This window comes from Bolinopsis microptera, chromosome 2 (genome assembly GCF_026151205.1).
Source record: "Bolinopsis microptera isolate Bmic1 chromosome 2, MBARI_Bmic_1.0, whole genome shotgun sequence".
Classification (NCBI taxonomy): Eukaryota; Metazoa; Ctenophora; class Tentaculata; order Lobata; family Bolinopsidae; genus Bolinopsis; species Bolinopsis microptera.
Window position 1 is genome coordinate 14383260 of NC_087073.1, and position 20566 is coordinate 14403825.

General features: G+C 37.7%; 4 protein-coding genes and 1 long non-coding RNA gene across 13 annotated transcripts in view; 4 read left to right on the forward strand and 1 right to left on the reverse strand.

Moving 5' to 3' along the window:
* LOC134826226 (FYVE, RhoGEF and PH domain-containing protein 4-like) overlaps positions 1 to 20566 on the reverse strand; it is a 434713-nt gene that overhangs the window by 37613 nt on the left and 376534 nt on the right. The window lies entirely within an intron of this gene.
* Positions 193 to 3790, forward strand: LOC134811945 (putative phosphatidylinositol N-acetylglucosaminyltransferase subunit C). Its single transcript, XM_063819114.1, has one exon. It carries the CDS (start codon positions 194 to 196, stop codon positions 1037 to 1039), a length of 846 nt encoding a protein of 281 aa, XP_063675184.1. The 5' UTR covers position 193; the 3' UTR covers positions 1040 to 3790.
* On the forward strand, positions 196 to 3790 carry LOC134811944 (actin-related protein 3-A-like). Its single transcript, XM_063819113.1, has one exon. It carries the CDS (start codon positions 1526 to 1528, stop codon positions 2777 to 2779), a length of 1254 nt encoding a protein of 417 aa, XP_063675183.1. The 5' UTR covers positions 196 to 1525; the 3' UTR covers positions 2780 to 3790.
* Positions 3986 to 5531, forward strand: LOC134811270 (ATP synthase subunit C lysine N-methyltransferase-like). Its single transcript, XM_063818044.1, has 4 exons — positions 3986 to 4170; positions 4564 to 4675; positions 4835 to 4935; positions 5108 to 5531. Exons 1-4 carry the CDS (start codon positions 3991 to 3993, stop codon positions 5312 to 5314), a joined length of 600 nt encoding a protein of 199 aa, XP_063674114.1. The 5' UTR covers positions 3986 to 3990; the 3' UTR covers positions 5315 to 5531.
* Positions 5735 to 20407, forward strand: LOC134826240 (uncharacterized). 9 transcript variants are annotated; one of them, XR_010161682.1, is made up of 13 exons: positions 5735 to 5835; positions 6013 to 6083; positions 6258 to 6332; positions 18070 to 18148; positions 18323 to 18398; positions 18573 to 18648; positions 18823 to 18893; positions 19062 to 19140; positions 19322 to 19397; positions 19585 to 19660; positions 19837 to 19915; positions 20090 to 20160; positions 20329 to 20407. It is a non-coding gene; the product is annotated as an uncharacterized LOC134826240 (long non-coding RNA). The 9 variants fall into 9 exon arrangements; XR_010161687.1 differs by lacking the exon at positions 19585 to 19660; XR_010161689.1 differs by lacking the exon at positions 19062 to 19140.

Here is a 20566-nt window from a genome sequence, read left to right on the forward strand (position 1 = left end):
CCAATATATTTGTTTTCCAATCTTCATCAGTCGAATTTAATACAAAATAGTCTACTCCAGTTACACATTAAAAGTCGTGTTATGTTCTACTTTCTATCCTTTCTAAATCTGTAAAATAATATAAATTTAGAATATTAGTGACTGCTGCACTGGAATAAAGATATGTTGTTAACCAATCGATTAACCTTTAGATATGAAGAAAACGGAGAAGTTTGAAAAGGTCTTGTATCGTCCACAGCCCTATCCAGATAACCATACAGAAGAGAAACTGTTTTTAAAGTCACTGAAAAGAAACAAGAACCTGAAAAATTACTCTTTCTTGCAGTGTATGGATCAGGGCCAGCTCCCATTACAGCAACTGTCATGTACCATCTCTTTCCTCTTACTTCATTTCATGGACATTAAGATAACAAACAGTATGATTTATATGATGGCTCTATTAACAATGTTGGGATACCTCTCTATCGCTGGTTTTACTGTTCATCAAGTTAGAACAGTTATTCTGTTTGGGGGATTCCTATTTGGTTTGTCTCCGATTATCCAGACATTAACTAGATCTATCAGTGATGACACTATCTACGCCATGGTCTCTATCTGTCTGTTTACAAACTTTTTCCTCCACGACTACAACACAGAAAACTGCGACTACATGTCTAAAGCTGTTTCACTGAATGCAGCAATACTCGCGGCTGTGTGCCTTGCTTCTAGGCTTGACGATCTGAACAATGTTATGGGAACAATAATCATCGCTGTTCTCACATACGGCATTATTCCCCCTGTAAGAAAGAGGATGGCTGGCAGTAAAGTTATGCCCCTGTGGACTTTTTTCCTTCTTACAAGCTCTGTTTACATATCTTACGTCTCAGTACCCTTAGTTATAGTGCCCCTAATAATCTCAGCAGTTGCTTGTTTAGTCATTGTGCCAGCGTTTTTTGTTCACCTCCAAAAACAGAAAGATAATATCTTTGGTCCCTGGGATGAAGCAGTGTTGAAGGATCTCGGTTGTAATGGAGGGGTCCGGGATATTTATGCAGAATAGTACTTTATCAACGCTAGTTGCAATGTGGTCATTCTTCAGCACGTGCTTTTAGAATCCAAATATCATATAGACAGCTAATTTAAAGTTGTAAGTTTAAAGTAAGCAATAATTTTAGTTTCTTATTAGAACTTTGCTGATAGAGAATTTTGCTGCTGCTGGGGTTTTGTTGTGTTGCTGTTTCTTTCAGTTTTGTATAAATTTTGTGAATATTTATTTAAGTTGAAATTGATAACCTTCACTTCAAGTCTTTATTCAATTCGGAAGTCATTCTTAAAAATGTTTATTTTGTTTGAAGGTGCGGTGCAGGTGTTTCATATCTTCATATTTTTAAAAATTTAAAGTTTAATTTGTCGCACGTAACGACGTTTGTAAAGTCATGATATTAATGATGTTTTATTCATCGTTCTGTAACATTATGTTTTATAAACTGGCATTATCTCTGAGATTATAATTTTTAAAACTGACTAAATAACTGTTACAGGGAGGATGTCTAATTTACCTGCCTGTGTCATTGACAATGGTACTGGGTACACTAAAATGGGATTTGCCGGTAACTCCGAGCCTCAATACATCGTGCCAAGTGCTATTGCTGTGAAGGAACAGGCTGGAATCGGAGACAGTGCTTCCCGGCGAAGCCAGAGAGGTATTGACGATCTTGATTTCTACATTGGAGATGAAGCGTTAAACCAGCCGAACTACGCTGTGAAATATCCTATCCGACATGGTATGGTAGAAGACTGGGATTTGATGGAAAAGTTCTGGGAACAATGTATTTTCAAATACCTGAGAGCAGAACCTGAAGATCACTACTTCCTGTTGACTGAACCTCCTCTGAACTTGCCTGAGAACAGGGAGTACACAGCAGAGATCATGTTCGAATCTTTCAACGTGCCCGGGATCTACATTGCTGTACAGGCCGTTCTGGCTATTGCTGCCTCCTGGACCACAAGAGACGTGGGCTCCAGGACCCTGACAGGGTGTGTTGTGGACTCTGGAGATGGTGTTACTCACGTGATTCCTGTTGTTGACGGATATGTTATCGGCAGTTGCATCAAACACATCCCTATTGCTGGACGTGACATCACTTACTTCATCCAGTCTCTCCTGAGGGAACGTGAACAAGGCATCCCTCCAGAGCAGTCATTGGAAACCGCTAAAGCTATCAAGGAAAAATACTGTTATGTGTGCCCCGATATTGTGACGGAGTTCAAGAAGTACGACACTGACCCTCAGAAGTGGCTGAAAACCTTTGATGGTATGAACGAAGTAACAAAGCAGAAGTTTAGTATCGATGTGGGGTATGAGAGATTCCTGGGACCGGAGATCTTCTTCCATCCCGAGTTCTGTAACCCTGACTACAGAACGACCATTAGTGAGGTGGTTGATGACGTTATTTCCGGGTGTCCTATTGACACCAGGAGAGGGCTTTACAAGAACATAGTCCTGTCCGGTGGTTCTACCATGTTTAAAGATTTCGGTAGAAAGTTAGGACGAGACATAAAGAGACGAGTAAACTACCGTCTACAAGTGAGTGAGCAGCTCTCCGGGGGCAAGCTGAAACCCACTCCCATCGAGACTAACGTAGTCTCTCATCACATGCAACGTTACGCTGTCTGGTTCGGAGGAAGTCTCCTGGCATCTACCCCTGAGTTCTACGAAGTGTGCCACACTAAGGCACAGTATGACGAGTATGGTCCCAGTATATGTCGACATAACGCTGTGTTCGGTGCTATGACGTAAGGTTGGACTCGTTAGAGTATGAAGGCGGAATAAGTACAGGCAACTTCAAGGTGGTTTCCATTCGGCACAGTTAGCATCGTATTATTGTGTACAAAATTTTGTAATGAATATTTTCTAGTGATATAATTTGGTTTTTATTTGCTGACTTACTTAGATTCAGTGATTGTCGATTATTAGGGTAATATTATATATCCCAAGAACATAATATAATGTACGGACGTTTTTGTTGAATTCGGAACTTTCTCACGATAAATTTTTCGAGCATCTGCAAAACCTTATTTCGGATTTGTTTTTTAAGTTTTTAAAAATGCTCTTGTATCAGATTTCAGTTTTAACATTTGGTTATAATGTATTTGGGATACTGGAAAACGGTTTGTTAGAGTACATAATAGCAGTAGATATAGTTGTGTTTTGAATCAAAAGTAGACTACAAGGTTTTACAACCGCTTGATTGATTTTGTGTGCCTTGAATCAAATACGAGATTGTCGATTGATAGTGACACATCTAGACTGATCATCAACTTTTAAACTTTCACTACAGCTAGAGTTTAATACCACTTGCAAACTGAAATTTACTTTTATTTCGTGAAATGTTAAAATCAGAAATAGTTAATAGCAATTTGGGATCTTATCATAACGAAATATATAAGACATCACATATGCTTGTGATTGTTACTTCCAAGCTTTGTATCATTTGGAATGATGGTAAGTGATGGTTAATATTCTTAATGGTACTCTCTATATCGGTCAGTTTCTCAGTTTGATTTTGTCCGTAAAACATTTTAAGTATGTCAGTTTTGTCTCTGAATTATTGGGACCGTATTTTGGTAGAAAGCTTGTTGATATTGGAATGACTCAGATCTGTGATGATGTGAAATTATGTGAAAGGTATTTGGTGTAGATCTTAATATTTTTGTATGTTTTGTTAAATTTCATCTACTATGAAACTATGAATATGAATATACGCATTGATGCTCCATTTTGTTGATTACATGTTATATATGAAATGAATCCTGGTTTACCTGCTCAAAATTATAACATCGAAAACTTACCTCTGAAAACTGACAGTCTTGTAGTAAAAAGCTGATTCAGAAAATGTATTTGAAATACTTACTAACTGTTCCCTGAAATTAATGTTAACTCGTAAAAAGCATTTTTCACCTTTTGTCAAACCTTTTTATTACACACTTTCCCTCTCATAGAAAATAGCTATGTCCATTTCGAGTGAAGCTACATTAAAATCAGATGCTGCAAGCAGGAAACGTCGCAAGCTCTGGCTCGGCGCAGGTTTTGTCGGGTGCATCGCCGGATCAATAGCATTTGCAGGACCCTTCTTAACTCCAGTGCTCAGAAAACACTGTCTCCCTTATCTACCTGCTACTGAGAACACGGTACTTTAGGTATTCACTGTTTCTTGTATAGGTGTTTTAGATGTATTAAGGGGGCCAACGAAAATGGCCAAATTCTCATTCTGAAAAATTATTTTTGAGAAAGGTTTACAAGATATGCGAAAAACTCACTCTAAAAAATACTCATGATCCCCCCCGCGCCGCCCCCCCCCCCCCCCCCCCGCCCCCTATTAATCTGATTTAAATTCTGCATATAATAATAATCTCTCAGAATTACTTAAAAAATCGTATCGCATTCAACTTGACTCTGCTAGCTTTCTCAGCTATACAATTTAAAGCTACACCAGCACAGTTACTTCCTGACACACAGCACAGTGTTATAACAGTGTACACAAGTCACACTGCTACTAAACACTAACGTGTTACATTCCTCAGATAAAGTTGCTGTTTGGGGAACTGAAAGGAGCTAGAGGTCCCCTTATTGATCTGGGCAGTGGTGATGGTAGAGTGGTTATAGCTGCTGCTAAACAAGGGTTCACTGCTCATGGTTAGTGCAGAACAGGTTTCTAGCTTTTTGAGTGTAACATTTCCAGTAAATTGTTCTGCAGAAATGAAATTTCTTTTAATGACAATGTGACGTGTGGTTGGTTAAAATACAATAGTTTTACAAGATGTAAAATATACGACTAATCTCACTTTCGCTCAGGTATAGAGTTGAATATCTGGTTGGTGCTTTACTCCAGACTCAGATCTCTATTAGCTGGCACCTCATCCAGAACCAAGTTCTTCAGAGCTGATCTTTGGAAGGTTCTTACATTACTTACTGTTTACTTTGTCTCGTATTGTGAGGATATCATGATGATAGTTACAATTTGAGTTATCGATGAATTCAACTTTGTACGTCAGTCTGAATTTCAAAAACATTTCCTACAAATCTGTTAAGTTTAAAATGAAGTTTATAAAACAAAACAATCTCCAGTACGATTTGTCGCAGTACAACACAATAATAGTGTTTGGAGGCGAGGGTATGATGTCGGATCTAAGTGTGAAGTTAAAAGAAGAAACTACTCCACTAACTGATATAGTGTCCTGTAGATTCCCTCTAGATGTGGAGGTGTGGGATACTCATAGCATGATAGAGGATGGACATAACCCTCTGTGGCGATACAAACAGAACAGTAATTAGGTAGAGTTTGAGATTTGGTAGGCTTCAATTTATTACTAAGTTATTACTAATTTATTACAAAGTTATTAAGAAATGAATCTATTATATTATTTTTATAGGATCTGATTTATTAGTTTATGAAGCTATAACGATCTCTTTAAGAATTAATTGGTAATAAGCAACTCATATTATCATATAACTTCTTTTGTAAAATATAATGTTTGTTGTTCATTTTTCATATTTGTGGTTTTATTCGCTGCTATAACCAACCATGATATGAGATTTTATTGACTTTGTGAAAGTGCAGATCATAATCAGCTTAACCATATGCATAATCTTATATCTGGCATTTTATCTCAATTTCTCAGATGCTTTGATTTAAAATGCCAGTGTTTGAGTGTTATCTGAGAAATGTAAAGTTGATAAAATGTTTTTTGTCTTTATAAAAACATTATGTCAGAAATAGAATGATAGAATGGCAGCAGTAGAAATCATGAATGTTGTCCCGTCGGCAATACTCGAACAAGAGCTATCATTGGAAGGTGAATTCAGCGGACTAATTATTATTTACCTTGTTTTATATTGTGATAATATAATGATGATATTTACAATTTGAGTTTCCAATGAATACAATTTTGTACGTCAGTCCGAATTTACAGAAAATAGTAACTATTAATCTGTATAGTTTAAATAAAAGTTATAACACTACATACCTTCAGATAGTTCTGTCGCAGAACAAAAAGAATTCGGAGAGGGAGAGTATGTTGACATATCCTTAAGTTTTTAGAAGGTAATATAAAGTCCTTCACTTTGTACCATGTTTTATATTGTGATAATATAATGATGATATTTACAATTTGAGTTTTCAATGAATACAATTTTGTACGTCAGTCTGAATTTACAGAAAATAGTAAATATTAATCTGTATACTTTAAATAAAAGTTATAAAACTACATACCTTCAGATAGTTCTGTCGCAGAACAACTCACAAATAATTCGGAGGGGAGAGTATGTTGGCATATCCTTCAGTTTTTAGAAGGTAATATAAAGTCCTTCAATTTGTACCATGTTTTATATTGTGATAATATAATGATGAAAGTTACAATTTGAGTTTTCAATGAATACAATTTTGTACGTCAGTCTGAATTTACAGAAAATAGTAACCACTAATCTGTATAGTTTAAATAAAAGTTATAAAACTACATACCTTCAGATAGTTCTGTCGCAGAACAACTCACAGATAATTCGAAGAGGGAGAGTATGTTGGCATATCCTTCAGTTTTTTAAAGGTAATATAAAGTCCCTCACTATTTACTTTGTTTAGTATTGTGATAATATAATCCCTATAATGATGAAAGTTATAATTTGAGTTTTCAATGAATACAATTTTGTACGTCAGTCTGAATTTACAGAAAATAGTAACTATTAATCTGTATAGTTTAAATAAAAGCTATAACACTACATACCTTCAGATAGATCTGTCGCAGAACAACACACAAATATTTCGGAGAGGAAGAGTATGTTGGCATATCCTTAAGTTTTTAGAAGGTAATATAAAGTTCCTTACTATTTTGTATTTACGTTGTTAAGTATTGTGATAATATAATGATGATATTTACAATTTGAGTTTTCAATGAATACAATTTTGTACGTCAGTCTGAATTTACAGAAAATAGTAACCACTAATCTATATATACAGGGTGGCCCATAAGTGACTACCCACACGCAACCTCTTAATAACTCACGTAATTCGTCTCCAAATTGCACCAAAATTTCAGAGATTATAGATATGGGTCAAACTTAGATTTCCTGAAAGTTTCGCAAGCCACGCCCAGTTACAGTGGGCGTGGCGTGACACTCCCTCTTTTTCACTATTGTCTTCATAAAATGAGAACGCTTTAACCTAAGAACTCAAAATTTTTTGCACACATTTGGCTTGATAATTGAAAACTTTTCCCAAAGTTTCAAGTTCATTGGTTAAAATATGGCTAAGTTATGACCATTTTAAAATCCATCGGATATGTGATCCGAGCACTCAGTCAGTGATATTTGCACTCAATTAGTGATCTCGTCACCCAATCTGATCAAGAGTAAGGCGTTAGCGTGTATTAATGAGGTTCATTAGGCTTTGATTGGATACCGATGATGACTTTGCTAGAAAGGGAAACACAAATTTTTAGGATAAAAACCAGATCGTGACCTTTTCAGGAAAAGCCGTTCTCTCCACCACTTCATCCGGTCTAGTAGAGCCCCAGTGAATTGCATTCTGGGAGTTGACATATCCGTTTATATGGCCTTGTCGCTGTACCAGATTTCGTCCTCAAAGTAGGGATCCACATTCTGCTTGGACAGGAATGTGTTGGCGAAATCTATCCTCGATTGGAAATCACGGTCCAAAAGTTTGTGTTTCTTTGTGATTCGGTAGGCCCGGTTAGAAAGGTCTTGCTTTAGGATTCGCTGAAGGGTTCTGCTGATGTCTAAGGCAGGAGCTCGTTTCTGGGTGCCAATCTTAGGTGTGTCCATCACGTCACCAACAACCATCGTGATGTTTTCTACAGTCCTCGCAGTTCGTCTTCTGCCGACTCTTCGCCGATCGTGTGCAGAAAACGTAAACTTGATCTTGTGATGAATGTCAAAGCAGCTTTTCCGGCAAGGGGGTGGTCGGTTGAATTTCATCTGAAATTGTCGTTTAATCTGAGGGTAGAACTCCCCATTTTCTTTCTTCAGGTAGACGAACAATCGTTGTTCTGCAGTAAAGGGAGGATAGTGAACCATTTTCGATGATTCAATGGATGGTTCATTCCTTTTTATTGATTGTAAGGAACCTGTGACTAGCAGGGCTAACAAGCCCTGAAATGGTGACACCACCATAAATTCGTGTGATAGCGTTTTAGGCGCAGTCAGCTGTATAGGCCGGCCCATAAGCAGGCTGCAACCAATCAAGCGGTGCATGTGAGCCAAACAGGCCATTAACCAAGTGACGAGATCACTGACTGAGTGCTCGGATCACGTATCCGATGAGTTTTGAAATGGTCATAACTTAGCCATATTTTAACCAATGAACTTGAAACTTTGGGAAAGGTTTTCAATTATCTAGCCAAATGTGTGCAAAAAATTTTGAGTTCTTAGCTTAAAGCGTTCTCATTTTATGAAGACAATAGTGAAAAAGAGGGAGTGTCACGCCACGCCCACTGTAATTGGGCGTGGCTTACGAAACTTTTAGGAAATCTAAGTTTGACCCATATCTATAATCTTTAACATTTTGGTGCAATTTGGAGACGAATTACGTGAGTTATTAAGAGGTTGCGTGTGGGTAGTCACTTATGGGCCACCCTTAGGGAATAATGCAAAATTCCGGGAAAAAATTTGCGACAAGCTGATTTTTACAGGAATATGTTGTCCATAGTGTCAGGAACCACCCCAAAGAGTTTCCAATCTGGATCTGTTGAGCAAAAAAAGTTACAGCCAATTTTCTTTGGGCGCGTATGTCAGCCTGAGGACTGCACTTGAAAAACTCGTAACTATCGTAATAAAGACCCCCAGGAGCACCATAGGGGGTGCAAAATGACCGAAATAGTGACATTATGTGGGGCGAATCAGTGTTTTAGGGTCGTCAGATCTTTACTTATTGAGATAATTTCATTTTTATAGGCTAACCTCTCAAAAATTTACAAAAATTTTGAAATTTTACTTAAATTTGGAAATTTAGCAAAATTGTTGTACAATTAAAACATTGTCTAGTTATCAGTATTCAAATTCTAAAATTTACTTTCAATTGTCAATTGATCCTTATAAATAATATACATATCACATCAAATTCTGTAAAAAAAGGTCCTGAATTATTAGCATGGTGTCTTTGATTGGCAACTATTAGGTCACTTCTGGCTATCCCATTTCCTCAGAGTTGTTTGATTCTCCTGAATCGTCCTGTCTTTCGGGTGCATTAGTGCAACTTAATCCATGACATTGGCCACATGCAGGTAGACATTTAAAGCCATACTTCCGGCAGGAACACCTAGTTAAGTACTTACAAGGGTTCTCAACCTCCACCGAGCAATTGCAGCAAATGAGGTTGAGCATCCCTGCCGGGGCAATCGCAGCTTTAGTCGGGATTGGCCGGTATTATCCTTCAGAACTCATCTCCCATCCATAATGTAGTGGATTTAGACTTGCAGTGTCGAGTGTCACCCAGTTATGGTACTGAAGATATGATCTTAATATATGCTCAGTTGCAGAGGATGTAGACGGTGGTAGCCTTGATGGGTTGAGTTTTTTCTTTGCTATCATTCTACTGTAGCTGAGAAATCTGAGAGTTTCGAGTGCCTTGGTTTTATCTCCATAGATATGTTGAAACAAGGAGAGGCCAGCTTCAATTACTTCATTTGTTGAAACTCTCACAGAGAGTAATGATGCTAAATGACCCTCCTCATGAAAAGAAACTGCCTTTTTCAATATCTTCACCTTACCAAAGCCATGTATACTGCTGACCGTGTCACATCCTGAGAAACTGTGAACAAACAGTAATATGCGTTTTATGTTGGCATCAAGAGCATTTACTATTTTACTGATCGAGTGTGAGCCGTTTCTGGTCGTCATCACAATTTCATTGTGATTCTCAGTAAAATGATGAATAAGGAGGCAAAGTATATAATCAAGTATCTGACTGAAAAGCCGCACAATGTTTTGAGTATACGAGGTTTGTGATGTTATTTGGGTTTATTGGGGTCTATAGATCAAAAAAAATTTGGGTAGACAAAAAGTTATGTGTCCACCAGGTCTGTGGCCACGCCCTTTTATATGATCGTGGGAAAATCTTACCTTTTCCTAATATAAATTCATATTTGCTCAATCAAAGCAAGTAGGGTATCAAAACCAATGTTTTGTGATCCAAGAAATCGATTGGTGATATCTATTTTACTTTCAGACCATTCCTAGATAAGATAACCACGCCCATATTTACAATTGAGCGTCAAAATTCCCAAAATGTAAGCAATGTTTTTGGGCAAGTTGGGTGTTGAGACCTATGTTTTTTGACCCGAGAAATCGATTGGTGATATCTATTTGACTTTCAGACCACTCCCAGATAAGATAGCCACGCCCATATTTACACTCGAGCGCCAAGAATTCCCAAATACTCATGGATCTGAAGACATTCCCGTCTATATAACTTCCGCCCCGGAGTTTGAGACTTGGAATAGCTCAAGTGACCCATCAGAAACAAATTTGGTCTGGGTAGAAATTGTGGCTATGGTGCAGTTTTGCGCAATTGACCACGCCCTTTTTTGGCACTTTTGCGACTTTAAAATCAAAATAACTCCGCTTCTAATTGGAATTAAAAGCTCAACTTGGCTGTAAAGTTGTTCAGAATTATCACATTTAGGGGATAGAGCATGATTTTAAAGTCACTAGACATAAGGTTGTTGAGTAATATGACCACACCTTTTTTTTTCTCTCGCGAGTCATAATTTGCATGTACTAAATACCAGATATCTCGGCTTCTGATTGAGCTAGGTGCTAATCCGGCCTCCGGGCATTAAAAAGTTCAAAATCATCAGTTTAAGTTGGGTAGAGCATAATTTCAAAGTTATCAAAGATCAGGTTGTTGAGTTTTTTGGCCAAAACCTATTTTAACGCTCTTGCGAGTAGCAATTGCAGCGCTTAAAATTAAAATTACTCAGCTTCTGATTGAAGTTAGGAGCTAAACTCGGGCAGCAAAATGGTCAAAATTATCATATGGAGTGGGGTAGAACGTGGTTTTAAAGTCCTCAGACATCAGGTTGTTGAGGTATTAGGCCACACCCTATTCTTACGCTATCGCGAGTAGCAATTGCAGCGCTTAAAATTAAAATTACTCAGCTTCTGATTGGAGTTAGGAGCTAAACTCGGGCAGCAAAATGGTCAGGATTATCACATTAAGTTGGGTTTCAAAGTCCCCAGTCATCAGGTTGTTAAGTTGTTAGGCCACACCATATTTCTAAGCACTTACTTGCAACAATTACAACACTCATTAAAAGTATGTCGGCTTCTGATTGGAGTTCGGTGCTTAGCCTGGACATGAATATATTTAGAATTAGAGCAGTATAAGGGGAGTAGAGGCTAGATCATGGCTCTACGTGATGCCTGAGTACTCTATTCAGGGGCTATGTGGCCTAGTGGTTAGAGCATCCACCTTCTGCGCAGAAGGTTCAGGGTTCGAATCCCAGTGTCACCTAGTCTAGGGAGTAGCTAAGGATCCATTGGATCTATGCGATCTCCTTGGTCGACTCAGCCGAATGATAGGAAACTTAATTGAGAGTTAAATGAGGAGGGGTACCTGCTAAAAGTTCAAGAAACTTCCTAGGATACCCCTTCAGTGCATACTGTAAACATAGTGCTATTACTATTACTATTACTATTACTATTCAATGCGAAGCTTTGATCATTTTGATGTCCAAGATAAACACTCAACTCCAACCAGAAGCGGAGATATCTTAGTATTTCATTATGAAATGCTGTTATCACGAATGCGTAAACTACTAATACTACTACTACTATATCGGAACTAAGTCCGACCTACGCCAGATAATCCCCTCCATATATCCCTGTTCACAGTGGGCTGTGAGTGGGGGTCATGCTAGCATAGGGTATTTTAGACCATCACACATGCCCCTAACTTTGTTTCTAAGGTAATTTGGGTACAAAAATACGATTCCAATCATTTACAGGGCCGAAAATGACTCAGAAAAAATTTTTGGGCCGATTTTGAGCAATCTTGTAGTCCAAAAATAGGAGGCTGATCCCAGGAAAAGTTGTTTTTTTAGAGGTTTAATCAATTTTAAAGCTCTTTTATGAACTGTAAACGAAGGACAGCTATCTTAGGAACTCGAATCTTTTTGAATTATGAAAAAATATTGATCAGAACAAAAGTTGTGCCCATTTATATGACCAAAATTTTCTGAAACACCAAAATTGTTCCTGTTATTTTCAAAAATTTCGTTTAAAATCACGATTTTTTGGATTTTTATCAATTTTAACTATAATAATTGTGATATTTTGATTTTTCATCCATATGCATCTGGTCTAGGATGCAAAAAATGCCACAAACATGGAGAATAACTAAAATATGTCAATTTAATAGCAAAATTGAGCTCATAAATTATCTAAAAATGCAGCAAATTTTACCCAATTTTTGAGTTTCTTAATTTTGTAAACAGAGTTGCCCAAAAGTGCCCAAAGTGATTCTTATTGCATCTGATAGGGAATTGTCTAAGCTTTCTGATGATACCATGCATTATACCGAACTATTGCAAACCAACAACGATTTCTGTCGTTAAATACCCCAAAAATTGCTTAAAATACACGCCATAAAAAAGGCGCGGTCAAAAATCAGGTGAAAATGTTAAAGTCACACAGTTTTTTTAGATGGCTGAGTATTCTTAAGTACTATACTATATTTCAATTATTAAAAACTGCCTTGATCAGGCATTTTAGCCCAAAATAATAAATATTAGGCAATTTTTGGCTAAAAAAGGCAAAATTTCTTGACAGTGAAAAATGCTATTTTTTCACGCGACGCCATTTTGGCATCTTGCAAAGTTTTTAATTACGGTTTCTTGCATGAAATCGGGCTAGCGTTTTACAATAAGGAAAGCTTATTTTCAAAGAAATTTAAGAAAGTCGATTTTAGGCCTATGCTAGCATGGTAGCCCACTGTGCTGTTCCGCATCAGAGTTCGCAGTTCCTCTTTAGAGTTTGTCCCAACTTCCATCAGTAACATAGACACGTAGCTTTGTCTTGGTCGTGTAAAGGTTATGGTCTATTAACTCAGCAACCTGATACCAGAGGACTTTGAGATCACTACTCAATGTGATAGTTATGAACAGAATAAGCATGTTAATGGCCAAATTCAGCTTCGAACAAGGGTAGACCGAGGGCAGGATTTGCGACCGAGGCCGGGGCCGAGGCAAACCGAGGAATTGTCCTCCTGACCGAGGCCGAGGAAAAATCGCTATTCCTCGGTAAAACCGAGGCCGAGGACTCGGTCGACGGTCGACTCTTGGCTTCAAACTCCAATCAGAAGCCGAGTAATATTGATTTTAAGTGCTATAATTGCTACTGGCGAGAGCGTAAAAATAGGTTTTGGCTTAATACCTCAACAACCTGATCTTTGAGGACTTTGAAATTATGCTCTACCCTACTTAAACTGATGATTTTGAACGTGTTAATGCCCCGGATAAGCACCTAGCTCAATCAGAAGCCGAGATATCTGGTATTTAGTGTACAAATTATGACTCGCGAGAGAAAAAAAAGGGTGTGGTCATATAACTCAACAACCTGATGTCTAGTGACTTTAAAATTATGCTCTACCCCCCTAAATGTGATAATTCTGAACAACTTTACAGCCAAGTTGAGCTTTTAATTCCAATTAGAAGCGGAGTTATTTTGATTTTAAAGTCGCAAAAGTGCCAAAAAAGGGCGTGGTCAATTGCGCAAAACTGCACCATAGCCACAATTTCTACCCAGACCAAATTTGTTTCTGATGGGTCACTTGAGCTATTCCAAGTCTCAAACTCCGGGGCGGAAGTTATATAGACGGGAATGTCTTCAGATCCATGAGTATTTGGGAATTCTTGGCGCTCGAGTGTAAATATGGGCGTGGCTATCTTATATGGGAGTGGTCTGAAAGTCAAATAGATATCACCAATCGATTTCTCGGGTCAAAAAACATAGGTCTCAACACCCAACTTGCCCAAAAACATTGCTTACATTTTTGGGAATTTTGACGCTCAATTGTAAATATGGGCGTGGTTATCTTATCTGGGAATGGTCTGAAAGTAAAATAGATATCACCAATCGATTTCTTGGATCAAAAAACATTGGTTTTGATACCCTACTTGCTTTGATTGAGCAAATATGAATTTATATTAGGAAAAGGTAAGATTTTCCCACGATCATATAAAAGGGCGTGGCCACAGACCTGGTGGACACATAACTTTTTGTCTACCCAAATTTTTTTTGATCCATAGACCCCAATAAACCCAAATAACATCACAAACCTCGTATACTCAAAACATTGTGCGGCTTTTCAGTCAGATACAGGATTAATATCAGTATCCTCTGCTTTTACCTCAACATCTTCGTAGAAGGACAAGTTTAAAGCTTTACTAGCTAGGTCATGGTATCAGCATCATCAGTAGCTACATGCACTTCAATTCCATGTTCTGTAAAAACGTTCGACAGAAGCTTTATAAGCTCATGCTTGTTCTTTGAGTTGCTGAACAGTTTTTTCATCGGAACTGTGCACACAGTAGTACTTTTAATAGCTATATCATAGCAGTATGCCTTGATTCTTCGCTGATGCTCATGATCTTTTGTTGATCGGGCATAGCCATCAAACACAACAATCACTTTCCGCTGTTCCAATTTCGGAACTAGCTTAAGGTATTCATTAGCTATGTCGCCGTATGTTTCAAAGCCTGTGAACGAGGTAACTTGATAGAGTAGCCATCCACCATCAATTATTAATGGGGAGGATGGGTTGCTAAATGTCACAGTACAATCAACAACATTCTTGAGGTATTGTCCAAGGGCTGCCTTGTTTGCCTTTCTCATCATCTGTTAAAAAGACTCATCGGCATTGCTGTGAGCTCATATTGCAAGCTTTCCTTCAGTGTAGACTCTCGTTCAGATGCGAAGACAAGCCGATTAAAAATTGTCAATGAGTCTATAACAATGTCTTTTTCGTTCACCCTCACTGTCCTCTTTAGAAGGGTCAAGTGTCCGACTTTGCCTTTAATTAACTCGAAACTTATCGATAAAGCTTTTGCCATCCAGCTCTTTCTGGAGGGCAGTACCAACGGAAATGCAATCTTCTGGGTTGACATTATCTTTCTCTTTCTGTGATATGAGACCCGTTGAGTACGATAGCATTTTAGTCTTGTCTTCAGATTCGTCGAAATCAGCTGTATCTTTAAACCAACACAACAGCTTGGTAAACACTGCAATATTTTTCTGTACAGAAGATTTGCTAAGATCTGAGTATTTAGCACTAGAGGCTTTTGTTGTTGTTTGTAAGAACCCCCGGATCTGACGTTATCCAAGACCGGACCTTACCCTGATAGTACGCCCTGGACCGGCGTACATCGGTTGTCATGGTAACATCGGTTGCCATGGTTACAGAAACCCGACCTGACGGCCACACCAGCCAAAAGCTGAAGTGTCGGTAATTAGGATCTCGCCAAGGATTCACCGCCAATTGGGTGTTAAGATAACGACCCATACCACTATGGTAATTGGTCTGATAACGGACCAAGCGCAGCCAGCCCTGGTAACAATCTCTCAAGCCACCGCTAGCGACCTGTGAACCACGTGTCACGTCGCATCACTTCTCTTGGACCGATCAAGAATACGTTACGCTTTTCCTCTCGTGACTTAAGATGGAAGTATCCGGAAGGACTTGACCACCTTGATGAACTCTGCCGATCTCTCTGGACCTCACTCTCGAGCGGCTGATGATGATACACCACTGTCGCAGTACTTCCCGGAGTAGCCACCATGTTGAACCTTGTCGGATTCTACGCCTCTAAGCTTCACCAGAGATCTAACGACCACCGGAGTGAGTACTCCTAGAAGGCTTTAGGATTAGAACTTAAGTTAAATTATTATGACGATATTACGATTATATATATCCATTGCTTGGTATAATTACCTTGATGTCAGAAGCTATATTCTGGCCCCCTAAATAGGCGTACCTTACTGGTGTTATTATATAAATCAGTGACCACAAGGGTCACCAGCCAGGAGCAATCCTGTGCTGCAAATTGTCATTGAAATTACGTTAAAATAACAACACTACTAATACGGAATGATGCCGTGTCTCTCGGAGGCTTTCGAGTGCCACTAAATTAGTGGAACGTTACGAACCCGAGACCCTGGTGGAACCTGAAGGAGGACATGATGCAGGTAAGTATTGACCCGCTTGCCCGGGCTATCCAGGTTTGATCATGTTTGGGAGCTATAGGAAAGCTTCTATGGAGCCTTAAATAAACTCTCCGCCCTAGGTTGTTTGACGTGTTATTCCAGGCCACCTTTTGTAGTTCACAGCCAGTTTAACGACGGCTGGGCTCTTACATTGTTCTTTTATTGGATAAGTCTGCAATAGCTTCATCGACACTCTCGTTTATCAACGCCATTTGATTGAGGGTTGCAGTCCATAACTTATGGGCAGATTCATGAGTTCACATTCTCCATCCAGACAAACCCCCTGATGACTTTGCAGCCTTCATTAGTCGCTGTTCGATCGACAGGTCTGTCCACACACCAGACCACTCGTGTTCATTATATCGAACTGTGTGCAGACCTACGACCTTGAACGTTTTGACTAGTGCCCCATACTGAATCTCAAGTACGGTAATCTGCTCAAGATACAGCCGTAGAGCTTTGGAGTACTGACCTCGACCTGCTGCTGCAAAGATAGGCAACATCTTAGCCACAATTGCAAGATGTAGATCGAAGTCATGTAACCGTTCTGCTCTTATAAAATCTTTTATTAGGCAAATGAAACCATGATAAGTTGTCTAAAGGGCAGCTGTGCAGCTGTTCGACGATAACATCTCGAACTTCTTTTTTATACGCTCTGATAACTCTTGTACGACTCTGGTCTTGTGGTTAACACCGAGTTTTTCATTGCTACACTTGGCAATGTAGCTAGCCATATCTTCAAGATCCTCCTCTGCTATTTTGTCCTCAAATAAATAGCAGCAGAGAGCACAATCTATTAAAAAGTGGGCCCTCAGTGCTTTGTAATAGGATCCACCGTCCATTATGTGAGTTACATCCCCAGGGTAGACTAATCTCATAAGGTCTTCCTGTCCGGAGTCTGCCATGATATAACCCACACACCCCAAAAAGCTTTTCAGGGTGTGGAAGCCTCCCATCCTAACAATAACTGGCATTCTTTTCTCGAGAACTATCCGACTAGCCTTCAACCAAAGTGGTAAATCGAAGGTGATTACCATCGGTTTGGTTGAGGCTGTCTTCAAGCACTCAATAAGTGTTGTATAGACTGTTGAGTAGCTGTCTGGGGGTTGATCGATTATCTGCAGGAACTCAATTTGTGATCTGGCCTTCACATTGGGCTTATGCAGCGATTTCATGAAACCTTTCCAATTGACGGGAGGATTGGCAGGGGTAAGTTTCATGAAAATGAGCCACGCTGCATAAAAAGCGGTGTCTCCATGGCAAGAGGTATCATAAACAAACTTTCGCTGTAGTTTATCAAATGGCCTTAATGTGACTGTGCTTAGACCATTTTCTTTGAGCCATATCCGTACTTGGCTTCCATAACATCCCCACTACAACAATTTTCGCAAAATTTCCAAATTTAAGTAAAATTTCAAAATTTTAGTAAATTTTTGAGAGGTTAGCCTATAAAAATGAAATTATTTCAATAAGTAAAGATCTGACGACCCTAAAACACTGATTCGCCCCAAATAATGTCACTATTGCGGTCATTTTGCACCCCCTATGGTGCTCCTGGGGGTCTTTATTACGATAGTTACGTGTTTTTCAAGTGCGGTCCTCAGGCTGACATACGCGCCTGAAGAAAATTGGCTGTAACTTTTTTTGCTCAACAGATCCAGATTGGAAACTCTTTGGGGTGGTTCCTGACACTATGGACAACACATTCCTGTAAAAATCAGCTTGTCGCAAATTTTTTCCCAGATGGTCCTGTATTAATGTTAATTGTCCCTAACTAATATACTTTAAATGAAAGTTATAACACTGCATACCTTCAGATAGTTCTGCTGTCACAGAACAACACGCAAATAATTCGGAGGGGACGAGTATGATGGCATATCCTCAAGTTTTTAGAAGGTAATATAATGTCCACCACTATGTACCTTGTTTTATATTGTGATAATATAATGATGATATTTACAATTTGAGTTTTCAATGAATACAACTTTGTACGTCAGTCTGAATTTACAGAAAATAGTAACTACTAATCTGTATACTTTAAATAAAAGTTATAACACTACATACCTTCAGATAGATCTGTCACAGAATAACACACAAATAATTCGGAGGGGACGAGTATGATGGCATATCCTCAAGTTTTTAGAAGGTAATATAATGTACACCACTATTTACCTTGTTTTATATTGTGATAATATAATGATGATATTTACAATTTGAGTTTTCAATGAATACAATTTTGTACGTCAGTCTGAATTTACAGAAAATAGTAACCACTAATCTGTATATTTTAAATTAAAGTTGTAACACTACATACCTTCAGATAGATCTGTCGCAGAACAACACACGGACAATTCGGAGAGGAAGAGTATGTTGGCATATCATTCAGTTTTTAGAAGGTAATATAAAGTCCCTTACTATTTACCTTGTTTTATATTGTGATGATATAATGATGATATTTACAATTTGAGTTTTCAATGAATACAATTTTGTACGTCAGTCTGAATTTACAGAAAATAGTAACTACTAATCTGTATACTTTAAATGAAAGTTATAACACTACAAACCTTCAGATAGATCTGTCGCAGAACAGAAAGAATTTGGAGAGGGAGAGTATGTTGACATATCCTTAAGTTTTTAGAAGGTAATATGAAGTCCTTTACTATTTACTTTGTTTAGTATTGTATAATGATGAAAGTTACAATTTGAGTTTTCAATGAATACAATTTTGTACGTCAGTCTGAATTTACAGAAAAAAGTGACCACTAATCTGTATACTTAAAATAAAAGTTATAACGCTACATACCTTCAGATAGTTCTGTCACAGAATAACACACAAATAATTCGGAGAGGAAGAGTATGTTGGCATATAATCCTTAAGTTTTTAGAAGGTAATATAAAGTCCTTTACTATTTTGTATTTACGTTGTTAAGTATTGTGATAATATAATGATGAAAGTTACAATTTGAGTTTTCAATGAATACAATTTTGTACGTCAGTCTGAATTTACAGAAAATAGTAACCACTAATCTGTATAGTTTAAATAAAAGTTATAACACTACAAACCTTCAGATAGATCTGTCACAGAATAACACACAAATAATTCGGAGGGGACGAGTATGATGGCATATCCTCAAGTTTTTAGAAGGTAATATATAGAAGGCCTATAATGTACACCACTATTTACCTTGTTTTATATTGTGATAATATAATAATGATATTTACAATTAGAGTTTTCAATGAATACAACTTTGTACGTCAGTCTGAATTTACAGAAAATTGTAACTACGAATCTGTATACTTTAAATAAAAGTTATAACACTACAAACCTTCAGATAGTTCTGTCACAGAATAACACACAAATAATTCGGGTGGGACGAGTATGATGGCATATCCTCAAGTTTTTAGAAGGTAATATAATGTACACCACTATTTACCTTGTTTTATATTGTGATAATATAATGATGATATTTACAATTTGAGTTTTCAATGAATACAATTTTGTACGTCAGTCTGAATTTACAGAAAATAGTAACCACTAATCTATATATACTTTAAATGAAAGTTATAACACTGCATACCTTCAGATAGTTCTGCTGTCACAGAACAACACACAAATAATTCGGAGGGGACGAGTATGATGGCATATCCTCAAGTTTTTAGAAGGTAATATAATGTACACCACTATTTACCTTGTTTTATATTGTGATAATATAATGATGATATTTACAATTTGAGTTTTCAATGAATACAATTTTGTACGTCAGTCTGAATTTACAGAAAATAGTAACTATTAATCTGTATACTTTAAATGAAAGTTATAACACTACAAACCTTCAGATAGATCTGTCGCAGAACAGAAAGAATTTGGAGAGGGAGAGTATGTTGACATATCCTTAAGTTTTTAGAAGGTAATATGAAGTCCTTTACTATTTACTTTGTTTAGTATTGTATAATGATGAAAGTTACAATTTGAGTTTTCAATGAATACAATTTTGTACGTCAGTCTGAATTTACAGAAAAAAGTGACCACTAATCTGTATACTTAAAATAAAAGTTATAACGCTACATACCTTCAGATAGTTCTGTCACAGAATAACACACAAATAATTCGGAGAGGAAGAGTATGTTGGCATATAATCCTTAAGTTTTTAGAAGGTAATATAAAGTCCTTTACTATTTTGTATTTACGTTGTTAAGTATTGTGATAATATAATGATGAAAGTTACAATTTGAGTTTTCAATGAATACAATTTTGTACGTCAGTCTGAATTTACAGAAAATAGTAACCACTAATCTGTATAGTTTAAATAAAAG